The sequence below is a fragment of the Cnephaeus nilssonii genome, assembly GCF_951640355.1.
Source record: "Cnephaeus nilssonii genome assembly, chromosome: 15".
NCBI classification, from domain to species: Eukaryota; Metazoa; Chordata; class Mammalia; order Chiroptera; family Vespertilionidae; genus Cnephaeus; species Cnephaeus nilssonii.
Genome location: NC_137086.1, coordinates 23865853 through 23884679, shown reverse-complemented (window position 1 = coordinate 23884679; position 18827 = coordinate 23865853). Strand labels below are relative to the sequence as shown.

At 37.8% G+C, this 18827-nt stretch overlaps 1 protein-coding gene across 3 annotated transcripts in view; it reads left to right on the top strand.

Annotated features, from left to right (window-relative positions):
* Positions 1-18827, top strand: part of SRBD1 (S1 RNA binding domain 1) — a 155988-nt gene that overhangs the window by 122125 nt on the left and 15036 nt on the right. For 2 of the 3 annotated variants that reach the window (XM_079791774.1, XM_079791775.1), the window contains exons 17-19: positions 2334-2440; positions 3704-3880; positions 7679-7861. In XM_079791774.1, the coding sequence (XP_079647900.1) occupies positions 2334-2440; positions 3704-3880; positions 7679-7861 (467 nt within the window). The remainder of the gene's footprint in view (positions 1-2333; positions 2441-3703; positions 3881-7678; positions 7862-18827) is intronic. The other variant, XM_079791776.1, reaches the window with a different exon arrangement.

The following is an 18827-nucleotide window of genomic DNA, read 5'->3' as shown; positions in this document are numbered from 1 at the left end:
ACTAGGTTATTTCTGCACCCTTCAGTCTTCAGACAAAAACTTCTGCGGTTACTAAGTGATGATGTAATCACAATTCCTGGGCACCCTGTTTACTATATTGTCTTCCTAAGAGTTTGAGGTTGTCAAGCCTGTCCTTGTTTCCTAGAGATATCTGGAAAAAGACAAGGTTGCTAACTCCCAGTTCTTATCTGGGAACAACAACAGGAGGATCTTCAATTTTAGGATTATGAATAACAGCAAGTATGTTATGAACTATTCATTGTAGTAATCTAGCTTCAATTAGTCAACAAATACGTACTTTCAAATACTGCACTTCATCACTTCTGAGATGCACATTTTCTTGCATGTTCACATCTTTGAAATCAGGATGCATCTTACGTTTAGTGGTGTCTGACAGTTGCCGTGGGCCTTACGGCAAATCGTGCTGTATTTTCTGTTTGAACTTGTTAATCCTGGAGATGTGACTTTTGAAATTCACTGTTTTAATCAATAAGCCATCTAACGATAAAGCATTTAAGAAACTTTAAGGTAAGAATAGCAATTTTGTTGCTGTCCAGATATCTCCTGTTGATACTTTCTGTTAAGATTAAGTTGGGACTACTATCGCCCTGGCCCGTGGGTTCAGTTGGTTGGGTGTCATTCCAGGTACTGAACGGTTGCCAGTTTGATTCCTGGTCAGGGCACACATCCCGGTTGGGGTCTCAGTCCCTGATATGGGGTGTGCAGGAAGCACCGATCGATGTTCCACTCTCAAATCGATGTTTTTCTCTCTCAAAAAAAGTCTTTAAAATTTTTTTAAAAGGATAGGACTATCATCAAATCTTACAGAATGAACACCTGAAGCTTGAAAGAAAATCCAGATACTGTAGAATATTTTTCTTCTAAGTAATGCTATATTATCAAGGCTCTTGATAACATAAAGGAAAATATTGTGTAGAAAACTTGGACATTTCAGTAAAGACGTGATTCAGAAGAGTTGAATGTTGAATGTGAAGAAATTTTAGAATTACCTTAACCAGCTTAGATTATTTATATATTTTTTATCTATGCATGATATATGGTTATAAAACTTTCTGAATAAGTCTAAAAGAGCTCTTCTAATATTTAAAAAATAAAAATTGGAATTAATAGGAAAGCATTGTATCTTTGTTAAATAGTAGTGTATTTTCTTAGTGGTACATAAAATAATGGTGCTTCTTAAAAGCAATACTAGAGGCCCAGTGCATGATATCACGCAAGACCCAGACCCACCGTGCTGGCGGGACCCAGAGTCAAGTCCCCACCCACCCACATGTGCCTCAAGTCCTCGCCGTGCATGCAGCCTCCTGGTGACTAGTCTGGTCATTCCGCCGTTATGGCATCACGACCACAGGCCTTTTATGATATAGACTAGATTCCCAGTGCATGAAAATTCATGCACTGGAGCGAGGGGTCCTTCAGCCCAGCCTGCTCCCTCTCACAGTCCGGGAGCCCTCAGGGGCGGGAGGCAACCCGGCGATCAGGGGAAAGTGATGCTCCCATCACACCTCTGCTGCTGCCACTGCCGGGAGCGCGAGCCTTGGGCGGTCCTGGGGGGCTGAGGGGACTGGGTGCCGCCATCTTTGAGGGCATGGCAGTCAATTAGCATATTCCCTCCTATCGGCTGTGGGCACTGCCACTTTGAGGGTGGGACAGTCAATTAGCATATTCCCTCCTTATTGGCCGTGGGCTCTGCTATCTTTGTGATGGTGTGAGGGTCAATTAGCATACTCCCTCCTTATTAGATAGGATTATCTTCCATTTGATGAAACAGAGTTTGAATTACTGTCAAACTCAGTGAGTATTAGAGTACTGCTTCCTATTATAATTATAAGAAGAACTAAGGGAATACACATGCAAGTGAAGATAACATTGCAAAGCAGAGAGTGAATGATAGAGTGTGTTGCAAAGTAAGCTCCTGGAACCAGCTTGTTAGATTGCAAATTCTCAGGCCACACCCTAGACCTACTAAATCAAAAACTCTGGATGTGGGGCTCAGCAACCTGTGTTGTAACAAGCCCCCTGCAGGTGATTTTGATGGCATGCTAACGTTTGAGAACCACTGCTCTAAGCAGAATTTTGGAAAAGGGATAAATGCTGGTGCTGTTATATTTGAGGGAAGTATATGAGTAATTTAGAGAGTAAGAAAACACAGATTCCTTAAGTTCAGCTTAATTACCTCTGCTAACAGTGTGTTTAAAAGAAATGACATTTACTATGCTGTGTCTTAGCCAGCTATACAGGCAAAGTAATGGAACAGTCCAAGAATTTCATGCATTTTATTTTCAACTGATATTTGATTTTTGTCTTTTAAGCATGATGTATCCCAGACTTTACTCAAGGCAACACTGGACAGTGTTGTAGAAGAATGTGTCAGCTTTGTGGGAGTCGATATTAACATCTGTTCAGAAGTTTTGTTAAGGTGAGACAAGAAATCTGTGGATGAAGATCACAGAATCTTGAGTTTAACTGGCTATCCAGTTAGACCAAGGGGACATATGTGTAAAGTTGTCAAGTACAGAAAGTCTGTGTGTTCATACATTGCTTTAGGTAATCAGTCAGAAGGGAAGACATTATTTAAGAAAAGAATTGTGACAGTTCCCATTATCATTTTTAATACTGCAAATCTAAAGCGAAGAGCATATGGTTACCATTGAGCGCAATAGTTTTGCTAATAGAATTTAAATAAGGTTAACATGGAAAGGAGCTGTTTCTCACCACACGAGAGTAGATATTTTTCACTAGTTTAGTCTCTTGCATGCATCTGTCAAAGTTGGCAGGAACCAAAGGATAAATTCTGAGGGTTCAAGCTATGGTTACCATATTTTTACCTTGATTCCGCAAGTAACATATCAAAATCTTCATGGCACTATAATCACGTCTTATATACTTTGTCTTTTTTTTTCTGGGGTTATGGAAGAGCTGCCTTTCTGTTGATAGTTTGCATTTGATACACAAGTCTTCTGATGCAGCACAAAATGTTGGACTCTGGAAAAGATCTGGACCCTTTTCCTTTGAAACAGATAGAGCAGAAGATACCCTTCCATTTTGAGGTGTTGCTTTTCTGCCATAGCTATAAGCATCTATAATTCCACATATGGAATTCTGTAATAGAATTAAGATTCTCTTGAATAGTAATCTTTTAATTAACATGAAGCAAACTACCTAATTATATAGTTTTCATAATAACCATGACATTCATGGATAAGCACCTTTCTATAGTTCAAGTCTTTTACATAAATTAGAACAGGCTAAAAAAAAAAATAGGGTAGTAAATGCAAGTGTAGCTATTATAACTTCTGCTGTTACCTCATCTTGTAGGCTAAACAGGAAGAGGCAAAATTGCAACTTGACTCAGAAATATAAGGAATGTGAATAGTGTAGAAATACTGCGGGAGCAGTCCTCTTTCTTGCACGGGTGATACCAGTGTACCAGCATCTTTATGTTTCTACTAGTTTAGTCATTGTTTTGCATTCTGTTCTTCATCCCTCCTCTTGGACAACTCTTTTTTTCCTCTTTCAGTTTAATTCCCCTTTTTTATTAATTAAACTTAGAGACATGACAATATGTAATTAATTGCAATTTTTTAATGATACAAATGTTTTATATCATTGTCTTTTCAGATGAGAGCTTTTCCTTCAGTACTCTTGGAACTATTATTTCTCATTTTGTTTATTTTCTTAGGCATATTGCAGGACTCAATGCCAACCGAGCCAAAAATATTATTGAATGGCGAGAGAAAAATGGGCCCTTCATCAACCGAGAACAGCTGAAGAAAGTGAAAGGACTGGGGCCAAAATCTTTTCAGCAGTGTGCTGGCTTCATCAGAATTAACCAGGATTATATTCGAAAATTGTGCAGGTGATTATTAATGTGTACACTTTAAAATATATATATTTATATTTTATTGATATCAGAGAGGAAGGGAGAGAGAGAAATATCAGTGATGAGAGAGAATCATTGATTGGCCGCCTCCTGCACGCCCCACACAGGGGATCAAGCCCATAACCCAGACATGTGCCCTGACTAGGAATTGAACCTGTGACCTCCTGGTTCATAGGTCGATGCTCAACCACTGAGCCACGCAGGCTGGGCTAACATGTACACTTTTGATTTTGTTATCAACCTCCTTTCTTACTGTTACCCATCCTACTCACTGGCATAAATCCTAGGTGTCTGTTTATTTCTTCACTCAACATGTGTTGACTGTCTAATATTTGCTAGGCACTGGGAATACAGCAGTGGACAAATCAGCAAATTCCCTGTTTTTATGGAGTTAAATTTTAATATGTGAGACAGACAATAAATAAACTAGAAAAATAAATAATATCAACTATAGTATTATAAAATTAGAGAGGTACAACATTATCTTGGGGAGGAGCAGTACAACTGCTTTATATGAGTTATTCATTGAAAAGTTATATTAGCCAAATTTTGAATAAAATTAAGGAGCCATGTCCTGGCTGGTGTTCGGTGGTTAGAGCGTTGGCCTGCACATGAAAGGGTCTCAGTTTGATTCCTGGTCAAGGGCACATACCTCGGTTGCAGGTTGGTTCTCTGCTCCCGGTTGGGGCGCATGCGGGAGGCGACCAGTTGATGTGTCTCACATCAATGCTTCTCTCTCTCTCTCTCTCTCTCTCTCTCTCTCTCTCTCTCTCTCTCTCTCTCTCTCCCTCTCTCCCTCTCTCCCTCTCTCCCTCTCTCCCTCTCTCCCTCTCTCCCTCTCTCCTCCCCCCTTCCACTCTCTCTGAAAAGCAATGGAAAAACATCCTCATTTGAGGATTAACAAAAAATAAAATTAAAAAACAAGAAATTAAGGAGCCAGCCATACAAGGAAAAGTAAACAGTACGTGCACAGGCGGGCCCAGTGTTGGTGTATTCAGGAAACTCAGGCCAGTGTGATTGGAGCTTCCTAAGTGGGAAGGCCTGGTACAAGGTGAAGTGACAAAGAGGACTTCACAATGGCCAGTCCATATTGGCAGCTGTTGTCCTGAGCATGGTTGGGCTTCCCCATTTCTCTATCCCTGAAAACTGACCAAAGCATTAATTATCAGTTCTGTTGATAAAAAGCTAATTTTTGCTTTCTAATTCTGTTAGCATAAAAGTAGAGAAATTGGGCAAACTTCTTAGCATCATTTATGAAATAATAGCTTTTATGTATTTTCTACCTTGGGACCACCTGGTTCATTTATTTATTTTTTTCCTTTGGCAAAATTATAACAAAAGTAAAATGGACAAATAATCTTGATTTTGGAAAAGACTAAGAGAAAACCAGCCCCATTGGATAGTACAATACAATGTAAATCTATACTAACTAAACAATTTGTTTTTGTTGTAGAAATACATAGAATAGAATAGAGTCTGAAATCCACAACATGTACATGGAATTTAGTTTATAATAAAGGTGATGTTTCAAATAGTGGGTACAATGATTAATTATCAAATAAATGGCTTTATGACAACTGGCAGGAATTTGGTATGTGTGGGGGAAAAATCTCGTTCCACCTCATACCCTATATCCAGATAAATTCCAGATGGATCATAGACTTAAATGGAAAAAATGAAACTATAAACGTACCAGAAGAAAACATGCGTAAATTATGCAGAACATTGGAGTGGTGGAAGTTCTTTCTAAGTAGACCACAAAACCTAGAAGCCAGAAATGGGGCGGGGGGGCGGGGGGAGAATAAAATAATCACATGTTTTTCAGTTTATGTTTTTTGAACACTTGGTTAGAAAATTCATACAGTAAAAATAGAAGAAAATGTAAAGGGCACCTCAATCTCTTATTTTAAAATAGTTTCTTATAATGCTTTCTAAAAATAAAATTTTATTTATATCAGCTTATACATGTGTGTTATTTTAAAATGCATATAGAAGAGATCATTCTATACAACTACTTAAAACTTGCTTTATTTCAGTAATATATCTTGGATCTCTTTCCAAATATTACTTATAGATTTATATCATTTTTTAATAATGTCTGCATAGTATTTAATTTATGGATGGGCTGTAGTTTAATCAGTGTCCGGTTGGTGAACATTTGTTTTAAAACTTTCCATTTTTTCAACTAATTATGAAGTACTCGAAGATTCATGACTGTTGTGTCTTTTTTTTTTTTTTAATATGTTTTTATTGATTTCAGAGAGGAAGGGAGAGGGACAGATAGAAACATCAAAGATGAGAGAGAATCATTGATTGGCTGCCTCCTGCACGCCCCACACTGGGGATTGAACCCGCAACCCAGACATGTGCCCTGACAGGGAATCAAACTGTGACCTGGTTCATAGGTCGACCACTGAGCTATGCCGATTGGGCTGTTGTATCTTCCTGATAGGTCATACCTTTATTCAGAATGGACTTTTCTATCTCATTGAATATTTTTTGCTTGGAAATCTATTTTGTTTGCTGTCCATGTTGCTATATTTGCCTTTTAGAACATGCTTGATATACTTTCAAATTTTCAATGGCAATTAATTTCTGTAACTCTTGTAAACAAATATATTTCATGGTTTTGCCAATCATTTATTAATATAATCAAATTTATTGTATTTATTGCTTTGCTTGGACTTAATTTTCCATACTCTATATTTTCTCTCCATCATACTTTCTTATTCTTTTCCTTTCATGCTGTACATCGGATTTCCCAGTTAACAAGTTTTCTCCTTGTTTTCCACCTCATTTTTTTGTCTCCCCTTAGTGATTTCATGTTGTATACATATATTTTATTCTTCTGGTGATTGTATTTGAAGTTAATTTGGACTGACCTCTGGTGTCTCTGTCCTTCTCCTGAAGAAAACCAGAACCTTAGGGTCCTTCCCAACCTTCTACTTTTCCTCTACATCCCGTGGTGAGGTGACCGGGGATTTTATTTTCAGACTGTCCTTTTGTATGTCATTCATGAGAAATTATCTAACTTAGTAAGTTTTTATGGTTTTTGTTTTTATTGTTTCTTGTAGCCCACGTTAACATTTTTTTTGAACTCATTGTTTTTGCTGGATTTCTTTTCAGAGAGGATATATTATGAGGGTTATACTTTATTTCTTACATGTGTGAAAATGATTTAAATAAATGCTACTTTGGCTAGGTATATGATTCTAGATTCAAAATTATTTTCTCTTAGAACTTAAGATATTGCACCATTGTGTTCTGTCTTCTGCTGTTTGTCAGTGAGAAATTTTATACCGGTCAGATTCTAGTTCCTATAGAAGAAATCAGTTTTATTTTTCTCTCTTGATTTATAAAATCATATTCTAAAGCTTCTCTACACTGTGTCAAATATGAGTCATTTTTCAATTTATCCTATTTTGTACCTAGTAGGTTCTTTTAATTTGAGAATTTGTATTTTTCCTCTGCTCTCAGAAATCTTTTCCTTCTCCTTTCCCTCCTTCTTATTTATTTCTCTCCATTTTTCTCTTTTCTCTTCTAGAAAGCCAATTATACAGGCTGAATCAGTTAAGAATGTTTTTGGCTTTAAGTAACAGAAAATCCTATTGACAGTGTTTAAACAAAAATAAGTGGTAATTTCTGTGAAGTGAATGGTCAGAATCTGGTTGCTGTTTGTGTATGGCAGAGAAATAAGCACATTTTTAATGAAAATTCTTTTCTTTTGTACCCCACCCTCACCGTGCCCCCCACCCCTGTTTCACATGCTTACAGTAGTCAGCACACTGAATCTGCAGGCTCAAGTCAGAGAGTTGCCGTGACATCTCCAGCAGGTGTTGAGGTCACAAGTGAGAAGCCGGGCAAGAAGAAGAGCAAAACCGCAGCGAATGTTGTACTGAAGCCAGATCCTTTGGACCAAACTTGTATTCATCCGGAGTCGTATAACATAGCCATGAGGTAAGTCGGAGGCCCATGTGAGAATTCTCCATGCTCAGTATAAGTTCTCTACAGCAAATGGCCTTTGTTTTGGTATAATGGAGACTTTAAATATATGACCATGTTTAACATGACAACATTTTTCAGAAGTTCCGCATTGCTGAGTTATGTGGCACATTATTTTATTTCAGTGAGGAATGAAACCATTATTCCTGGAGCAGTGTCAAGCCAATAAACCCTGGTACTAATGGGGAAGTGTGTGTAATGGAAATTGCATGGCACTCTCCTCTGTTTGTTTTGGAAATTAACAAGACACAAATGACTAGCACCTGGCTTAAAGCTCATGCTTATCTAAAGATAAAGCCCTTTTGAAAGTAAACAGCCAACACTCAGATTTCTTGAGAAATATTGCCCAGCTTGGCTATTACAGACCATAAGAAATGATGTACTTTTAAAGAGCATGCATTAACACAGAATGATATGGGGTGGGGAGCGGGGTAAGGCATTAAAAGAAAAAAACTTTTAATATCACATTCGATTAGTTCAACAAATTTTAGTTCAAAAACGGTGACTTGCTACGTAACAATAGTTTAAGGTTTTTAGTGAGTTAAGTGACCGTGGGCTTAAAAATAGTGAATATTTTAACTTTGGTTGACTTTAAAGTGAGATTTTTAAACTTATTTTGACATAACTGATATTTGATAAATGTAATCGGTTTGCTTTCTTTCAAAAAATGTTTAAAATTATAGGCTATATAACACATTATAGAGAACTTAGAAAATAGAACAAAAGAAGTAAAAAATAATATTTTAGCAAAATCAAAACAGTGGTACTTGTTTTTCTCCCATCATTTTATTATGAATTTTAAACATACACAAAAGTTAAACATTGTTTTACAAAGAATTCCTATATACCCACACCTAGATTTTATAGTTTACCATGCCTGTTTTTCTACTTATCTATCCATCTATTTGTCCATCAGTCCATCTTATTCTTTTATTTATTTTAAGAAAAAGTTTCAGATATCTGTACACTTTCAACTAATGCTTCAGTATGCATATTATTAACTAGAATTCTATCATTCTTAGCAGTATGTGTGTGTGTGTGTGTGTGTGTGTTTTGTTTTGTTTTTTAGGTAAAATTCACAGACAGTTTAATTGCAAGTGGACGTTAGCTGAGTTTTAGCAAATAAATACTTGTATCTATGTAACCCAAACCACTATCAAGATAAAAAAAAAAAAATGGCCATTATCCTAAAAGGTTCCCTTATACCTCTTCACAGACAATATCTGCCCCAGCCTGCAAGAGCTAACCACATGTTCTGACTTTTCTCTGCCAGAGATTAGTTTGCCTCTTCTAGAACTTCTTATAAACAATACCATGAATCTGCCACAGTTTATTCCCCTTATTAAAGGAAATTTGCCCACTTCCACTGTTGTTATTGACATTTGTTTCCATTTATCTTGGAAAAATACTTAGGACAGGATTTGCTGGGTCATAAGGTAGATGAATGTTTCATTCTCTTTGAAACTTCCAGACTTCACTGCAATGTAGTTGTACCATTTCACACATCCACCAATAATTCTTAAAGAGTTCTGCTTACTTGGTAGTTTGGCCATCACTTGATGTTGGTCTTTTTAATTTTAGCCATCCTAGTGTGTGTGTAGTAGTATTTCTTTGTGGGTTTGATTTGCAATTCCCTGGTGACATTGAGCACTTTCTCATGTACTTGTTAGCCATTTGTATATCTTCTTTTGTGAACTGTCTGTTCATATCATTTAGCCATTTTCTAATTGAGTTGTTTTTCTTTTTATTATTGAGTTGTGGGAATTTTAAAAATATTTTTGGAATCAGTCGAATGTATGCTGGGCTTACCTCTTTATTTTCTTGTTGGTATCTTTTTATGAGCAGAAGTTTTTTTTTAAATTTTGATGATGTCTTATTTAGCAATTTTTAAATAGTTATTGCTTTCTAAGTCCAGTGTAAGAAATCTTTGCCTACCTCAGGTCATGAATGTATTTAGTATTTTCCTCTAAAAGCTTGATGGTTTTAACTTTTACATTTAGATCATCTGAAATTACATTTTGTGTATGCTTGAAGTAGGGGTCAAGGCTCATTTCTTCATTATGAACATTGTTATTCCAGCACCATGGTTGAAAAACAGCAACAACAAAACTTGCCTTACCCATTGCTTTGGTGACTTTGTTGAAAATCAAATGACTGTCTTAAGAGTGGGTGGGCCTGTTTCTGGCTCTCTGTTTTGTTTCATTGATCTGTTTCTCAATACCACACTATCTTGATTACTGTAGCTTTAAGGTAAGTTTTGAAGTCAGATAGTGTAAGTCATTTAACTTTGTTCTTGTTAAATAGTACTCCGAATATTCTAGGTTATTTGTGTTTTACTATAAATTTTAGAATGAGATTGTCAGTGTTCATTAAAAAACAAAACAAAATAAAAATCTGGTGGGATTATGATTAGGATTTATTGAGTCTGTAGGTGAATTTAGGGATAGTTGATGTCATCCTAATATTAAGTCTTTTTACCCCCAGTTTATTATGTCTTTCTATTTATTTAGGTCTTCTTTCATTTCTCTCCACAATGTTTTTTAGTTTCCATTTGCAGGTCTTGCATATAATTTATTAAATGTATTTTTGTTTTTCAACACTATTGTAAATGGAATTTTTAAAATTTTACTGCTAATAGTAAAAAGAAAATTAATCTTTATAGTAACTTTGTATCCTGCATCCTTGCTTAATTCATTTTACTAGTTCTAGTAGATGTTTGTAGATTAAGTTTTCCTATATAAGCAATTACGTTGTCAACAAGTAGATAAAATCTTTACTTCTTTTTATTTTTAATCATCATGCTTTTTATTTCTTTTTCCTGCCTATTGCAATGGTCAGCACCTTCAGTACTGTGTTGAATAGGAGTGGTGAGAGTGGGCATTCTTGTCATGCTCTCAATCTTTTAGCACATGTTCTCATTTTATTAATAAAATAAATTTGTGGTCTCACATTATGGTAATTGTATTTTTAGGGTTTGTTGTTTCAGAAGATAGTTTTTTCTATTTTCTTTCTGATATAAGCACAATTTTTTGTTTCTGAATTTCTTTTTAAAGGCTAAATCGTGTGATTGAACTGTAATTTAGTAATAGTAGTACTAGTAGTGATCTTTATGGGGGATTCCTAGAAGTGAAATAACTCTGCCAAAGGGTTTGAAAGTTTATGTGACTCTTGCTATACATTGCCAAGTAACATACTGATTTATAATGCCACCAGCCATGTTCAAGCCTGAGAAATCTTTAATTTCTCCAGTCAGACAGGACTTTTCTGCCAATTTTCACATGAGCCAGTTTCTGCACGTGGAGCATAAAAGCCCTACCAGTGACTTCATCCCTTTCTATGCTTCCTTTGGGAGTAGCCTTGTCTCTCAGAAGCAGGGTACTTGTACCCTGTTTCATGAGAAATTTCTACACGGAGACAAAACTGGTAATTTATCTAATTAAGCTTACCATCCTCATTATCCACTTTTGAACTCTGATAGTTATTTCTGGCTTTCAGGTATACTTAGTGTAGACATCTCTCAACATAGGTAATTCATACTTCCTGTAGTGTTACGTAAGTATCTTCCTAGAGAACAAAAGGCCACTAGGGATATTAGGTCATTGGTTTGCCTTCAGTGTTGTGAAAGTCAGTTCTATTGCAGTAACTTTCAATTTTAGTTATAACAGAAAGCCAATCCTATATAATAAAGAGGTAATATGCAAATTGACCCTCAGGCCCTCACACAAGATGGCCGTCCCCATGTGGTCAAAGATGGCCACCACAAGATTGTCGGCAGGGGAGGGTAGTTGTGTACAAGCAGGCCAGCAGGGGAGAGCAGTTAGGGGCAACTGGGCCTGCAGGTGAGGGAGGGCAGTTGGGGGGGAACCAGGCCTTCAGGGGAGGGCAGTTAGGGGGGACCAGACCTGCAGGGTATGGCAGTTGGGGGCGACTAGGCCAGCAGGGGAAGGCAGTTGGGGGCAATCCGGCTGGCAGGGGAGCAGTTAGGTGTTGATCAGGCTGACAGCGGAGTGGTTAGGGGGTGATCAGGCTGGCAGGCAGGCGAGCGGTTGGGAGCCAGCAGGTCTGGATTGTGAGAGGGATGTCCAACTGCCGGCTCACAGGGATCAGGCCTAAACCGGCAGTCGGACATCCCCCGAGGAGTCCCAGATTGGAGAGGGTACAGCAGGCTGGGCTGAGGGATGCTACCTCTCCCCCCCCACCACTGTATGAATTTCGTGCACTGGGCCTCTAGAAGGAACATAAATGACTTTAATGCCATCCTACCTATAATGTCACTCTCTGAAACACACCAACATCTGAAGCCATTAAGTCTTTTTATTTTTTTATATATGGTCGTCTTTCTTACATTCACATTATAGAAAATTGAGATGATATTTTGTAACTTCAGTTAGTCATTTAAAAAAAGTCTCTCTCTTGTTTTACTATTTTTGTTGTTTATAAAGACTTACATGTAGGGATTATCTATTAAATGTTAAAGTGGTTTATTATATGGGCTGAATTTTTTTCTAGTTTACCTTTTATTTCTACTTGTAATATCGTGTTTTTGAAATATGGATGTTTAATTTTTAAGAAATAAACTTTTTATTCTTTCTCTTGCTTTTATTCAAATTGGTATTCTCTTAAGATCAATTCATTGATCCTCCCTTCTTTTCCCAGATTTTTTATGATTTTATTTTTTACTCTTATGAGTTTTATTTTTTTAAATATGTTTTTATTGATTTTAGAGAGACAGGAAGGGAGAGGGAGAGAGATAGAAACATTGATGAGAGATCTATTGGCTGTCTCCTACACGCCCCCTACTCGGGATCAAGCCTGCAACATGGTCATGTGCCCTGATGGGGAATTGATCTGATGACCTCTTGGTTCATGGGTCGATACTCAACCGTTGAGCCACACCAGCTGGGCTATGAGTTTTACTGTTTATGGTGTTCTTCATCACTTAGAATGTACAAAGCACTGTGATAAGACCGGAAGAATATAACAATGAATAGAGGTGATTTTCGTTCTCAAGAGGCCTCCCAAAATAGGGTAAAACTTACCGATAATCATAATAGAGGTCAATAGTTAGTAAGTGCTCTTTAAGTGAGCACAAAGATTGTTCAGAGGAGAAGGAGACTATTTCTAGACAAGGGCATGTTATAAGGTTTCATGCAGGAGGTGACATTTGGGTAGGTCTTTTAAAGATTTCAACCAGTAGAGACTGGAAAACATGTTTAAAGGGTTAGGGAAAGGAAAATATAGCTCTGGTCAGGTTTGGGGAATACTTAATAGTCAAATGAAAACAAACACTCATTGAATACTTCCTCATTACCAGGTACTTTAGAAGCATCATCTTGTTTAAACCTCACAGCAATCTTGTAAGATTGGTATTATTATTATTCCCACTTCTTTAGATATACTACAGAATCTCAGCTGGTTAGAATAAATTGTCTAAGATAACTCAGCTGATGGAAACACAACTTGAACCACATCTGTGACACTCCAAAGCCTGAGCTTTTAACTAGGTCACAATTAAAAAGCTGTTTTGGAGCCAGATTTAGATGTAATCATATTGGTCGTTCAGATTAAGGGTATCACACCCTTAAAGACAGTATGTGTTCAGCACAGAAAAAATGAGAGCATTGTGACTTGTCTTGTGTGTGCCTCTTGAGGAAAAAAAGAGAGGAAGAAAGGACCAAGTATCTGGAATATGTGGGCTTTGAGTGTTATTCTCTCTCATCACATGGCTGAAATTAGACTCTGCCTTTCCTCTGGAGAAAACATTACCTCCTCCAATAAAGGAAGCTTTGCCTATTTATTTTATTAAAGGATCTATAGGAAATGGATGCTTCACTTAGAGTATGCAGAATTTTATGCTGTTTTGCTGCAGATGTGATGTTTCCTGAATTTTGCACTAAAAAGAATTCCCTTTCATTATGTGTTTTGGAATGAGGTGTGTGCATTTCAAAATAAGCAGCTTGATGGTGATCATATTTGGTATCTACTCATTTTAGGAGAGGAACTAGTAGAGAGCAGGAATAGCATATTCATCCTAGTGATGTGCCCATCTCTGCCAGAAGATGTTTTTAAGTAAGAGAGAGAAAAAGAGAGAGTTGAGGAGTAGTGCAAGGTCCTTAGGAAATGTCAACTTAAAAACATAATCAAAGAATCAATATTATAGAAGGTTTAACGGGAGCATGGGATTAAGAGACCTACTTTTACTACACTCAGATTTTCCTTCAATATTCCTTTGAAGCTATTTTGTTCTAAATCTCTTTTACTTTCAGGATCTTCTCACATTTACCTGAGTACTTTACTAAGAAAATACAAAGCTACCTTACAATCCCCTTCCTTAGATTATCTCCATATCTTTACTCATTCTGTCCCATACTTGCTAAGCTACCCTTCCATCTCGTGATTCTGTTTTTCCCCCACCTTCACTCCTCACAGGTTGCTGCTGAGGACTCAACCTTGACATTGTCTTGGTCTCTCTGTGTTGTTGCCTCACCTCGAAATATTTGGGGAGGGGGTAGGAGGTGGTGACAGCTAAGTGAATAAGGTCTTTTAGCTTTGTAAAGTTTTATGACTCTTGTATCTTTAATGTCTCCACCACTTACTCCTTTCATTTTGTCCCACAGACATATTATTGTGGTGGTCTCCCCTTTCTCCATTCCCTAAGAGCTAAAAGCAGCACCGCCTTTTATCTTATTTACCCAGAACTTCTATCTCATTGCTCCTTCTTTTCATTGCCAAACTTCTCGGAAGAATAACCCGCCTCTAATTCTTACTGCTTGCTTCCTCCCAGTTCCCTTCCAGATTGGCTTCTCTCCGAACCGCACTTCTGAAAGTACTCTTTCAACTAGTCATCTCCTGTTGTCAAAAGCAGAGGCCTCTTTCTGTCCTTAAACCACTTACTCATTCTGCCACATTTGACACCATCAGCTTACCGACCTTCCATGACTTTTGTTTCCATTTTCTGCCTTCTCTGAGTTCTCTTCTTCTCTGGCTCTTTACATATATATATATTCTTTGAGTTATTTACCTTTGCCACCTTCTCCTCTTGTCCCGCAGGCTCTCTGGGATGACTTTATCCACTCACTGAACATCTTTATCTCGCACCTCTCCACTGATAATTCCAACCCTACATGTCAACATCTCTAGTCCAGATCTATTTGCCTGCAAGAGATTTGTTCATGATTATCTTAGCAACTCAAACTCAATATATCTAAAAGTAAAACTTGTTTCTTCCTTTTATCCCTTCCTTTGTAACTCCCTCCTCTTCTCCCATCAAGTGAAAGATGATGATGACTGAGAGTAAGATAATAGTGGAAGAAAGACTATACTTTCAGGGATCATTTATATAGTTCGTTACTAGAGAAGTTTCTCTGATCGTGTAGAGCACCCGAAACCACGAGGAGGAGGTGTAGCGTTCTCTCCTGAGCGTGAAGCTGGCTCTTGGTGTTGCTTCTGCAACTACCATTAGCCATTGATGATCGCTCTTCTCTTCCTAATGGGAGAGTAAGAGGGAGGGAATGCAATCTGAGTGGCTTTTTAATAAAAAAAATAAAAAAAAAGATAATAGTGGAAGAGTTGGTGAGAGGTGGTCAGATTCACCAGCCCCACACAAAAACAAGGCAGACAAATAAACAAAAGAACTTAGTCTTTCTCTCTCGTCCCATAATGAATGGTTAATAGCACTACTGTCTTTCCATTAACTGGGCTAGAGTGGACAGGATCACTCATTTATTCATTAAGCACATACCTTCTGGGTGCCTGCTGTATTCAAATACTGTTCTGCAACCTTGGAATACATTCAAAGATCCCTGCTCTCAAGGACAGAGACAGTATACAGTCAGCATAATAAATCAGCTGTGTAGAATAATAAAGGTGATAAGTGATGTGGGAAAAAGAGAAAGAGCAGATGAATGGAGATCAGGATTTATCAGAATTATGGGTAAGGGCTTGAAACTTAAATAGAACAATCAGGGTAGGTCTCGTTGACAAGGTGACATTTGAGCAAAGTCTTGGTGGAGGTAAAGGAGTTAGCCGTGCAGACATCCTGGGAAAAGTGTTTCAGGAAGATGGATCAGACAGTGTAAAGGCTGTAATGTGGAAGCAGGACTGCCATGTTCAGGGAATAGCAAGGAGGCCAGTGTGGCTAAGAGCCGAGTGAGCAAGGAAGTGAAAAATAGGAAAGTAGGCCAAAAGGGCATTGGGAGGTTATGTTAGGGACTTGGCCTTAATTCTGAGTGATTTGGGAACAATAGCGGGATTTTATGCTGAAGAGTGACATGCTGTGATGTACATGTCAAAAGGATTCTGTTGTCTGCTGTGTTGAGACTAGATGATAAGGTGCAATAGTAGAAGCAGGGAGACCAGTTAGACTAATTAAGAAAGCAAGTGAAAGATGATGATGACTGAGACTAAGATGATAGTGGAAGAGTTGGTGAGAAGTGGTCAGATTCTGGCTATATTTTAAAAGTAGAGACAATGTGATTTACTGACAGATTGGATGAAAGGTATGAAAGACAGTAACTGTGGGTGTGAATGGCAAAAGTAATATGAATACCAGAGACACTGGGAGACGAAGTGAAACTCATTGTAATGGAGGGAAATGGGGGTGAAAGAAGTTGGGGAACTAAACTTTGATCACTCCCATGGTGATCTCTTCTAGTCTCGTGGCTTTAAAGACTTTCATAAGCACTTGAATCTTAAATTCATGTCCTCTGCCCCATCCACTTTTCCACACTCCAGACTGGTGCATCCAGCTGCCTATTTGACATCTCAGACCTAAAATGCCTTAAACTGAACTCCTGGTCTTCCTCAACATCTTGTTCCAACTATGGCTTTTCTTATTTCAGATGATGATGATTTATTCTTTCTGTTTTTTAATCCAAAAGCCTTGAAGTCATTCTTGACCTTATGAGATTCCCCTGTCTAGAAATGACCCCTTTCTCCTGTGAACAACTCTGTGTTTCACAGAGGCACGTACTAATTATTGACCTTATTATGGTTATTGGTAAGTTTTATCCTCCCTATTTTGGAAGGCTCCTTGAGGACATAATCACCTCTATTCATTTTTATATTCTTCAGGCCCTATTGCACTGTTTTGCTAATTCTAAGTGATGAATAAAATTGCTAACAACAAAATACATTGACTAAAAAATGAAACCATAAAGAATATAAGAAAATATGGGGAACATTGATTGACCTTAGAAATCAAGGATCTTAAGGGACAACTCATCTATATATATATTTAAAAGCCTAAGCAACTGAACAGCCAGTTGACCGGTCAAAAAGTTGCTATGATGCACACTGACCACCAGGGGACAGACGCTCAATGCACAGGATCGGGCTCACCCCTGTTTGGATAGGGCCTGTGGGGATTGGACCGAAACCAGCTATCCGACATCCACCAAGGGGTCCTGGATTGTGAGAGGGCACAGGCCAGGCCAAGGGACCCCACCAGTGCACGAATACGTGCACCGGGCCTCTAGTCTTATATAAAAATGAGAAAAAGAATACTAGATTTAAAATTTTGTAATTAAGAAGTTTCTTTTTTTTGTGGGCCTCAGCTCTCCACTTTACCCCACTTATTCATAATAGACTTGGGTTATCAAAAGGAATATTGTGGTTAAAGTAAAGCTGTGAACCTCTCTAACTGTCCTTGTCCCTGTAAAATAAATAATGCACCTGAAATTTTCATACCAGATTTGCTAGGCTGGTTAGTTATAATTGTAGGCTGTAAGCTACAGGAAGGCAGGGACCTTATGAATCTCGTTTATTCTATCCCCATCACCAAACACAGACTGATATGGCAATATTTGTTTAATGAAAGAATAAACAATAGTAATAAAAAATATAAAGATGGCTATGTAGAAGAACACGGAGGAAAGGGACTACTCAGGAATTGGCAATTTTAAGTGTCAAGGAGCAAAATGAAATGTCTAGCTTTACTTCAACTTAAATATTTTTTCTATAGTCTAAAATGGCTGAGGTCATTGCAGTTGTGTAAGCAGAACTGTTGATAGAACATCTAGATCATTATTTCTGCTGGTGCCTGTCCCACCTGTTGAGTGAGTAATTCTTTCAGAATCCCTTGTGGATTGAAGGGATTTGAGGACCTCCCCACATTGAATCTCATGCTCCACAGAGTATTGTGTTCAGAACCCGGCCTTCCTAGTTTTTATAGACTAGAAAACAGAGACAGACCATGAAAGAGGATCATTTACCATTTGTTGTCATCAACCAGAAATTGTCATGGTGTCCCCATGTGTGAGTGATTTCATTGTGTTGGGTAATATGGGCTGGGAGTAAAAGTGCTGCTACATTATGAGTAAAATGAAGCCCAGAAACTGGTTAGCAGTTGCTACTCCCCCATGCCTCTTCTGTTTTTGTCCTCCCATCTTGGTTGATCAAGAGATCCAAAAGCAAGTATCCGATTTCCCCTTTTCCTTGAATAAGGTGCCAGGAGGTAATGCTTTGTGCTGCAGATTATGCTGATTTGTACATGTCACAGTGAGACCTGGCAGTCTCCCAAAGAATCTGCTGCATTGAGAATTTGATTCACTCCAGATAGTTAAGCTTGAAAGTTATGTTCTTGATTCAACTTGAAAAATTCCAGGAAATTTAATGTCAAGACTGTCATTCGGCACTCATTTTGATAAAGCATTAGCTAGTATTTAATTGTTATTTCCATTTCAGCCATTAGGGAGAAATTTTAAAAGACCAGTTTCTAGAATTGGTTAGCAGCCTGTGTAGCAGGAATGTGACCTGCAATACCCTTCTAGTGGACTAGGGAAATGTATACCAAGGAGTGATTTGTGTCAATATCTGTACTATAATAGTAGTATTATGATATTCCCTTTATTACTGATGATGTACCTATTACTGACCCTTATACTCAATGTTGAAAAGTATGTTTTCATAGAGTAAACAACCA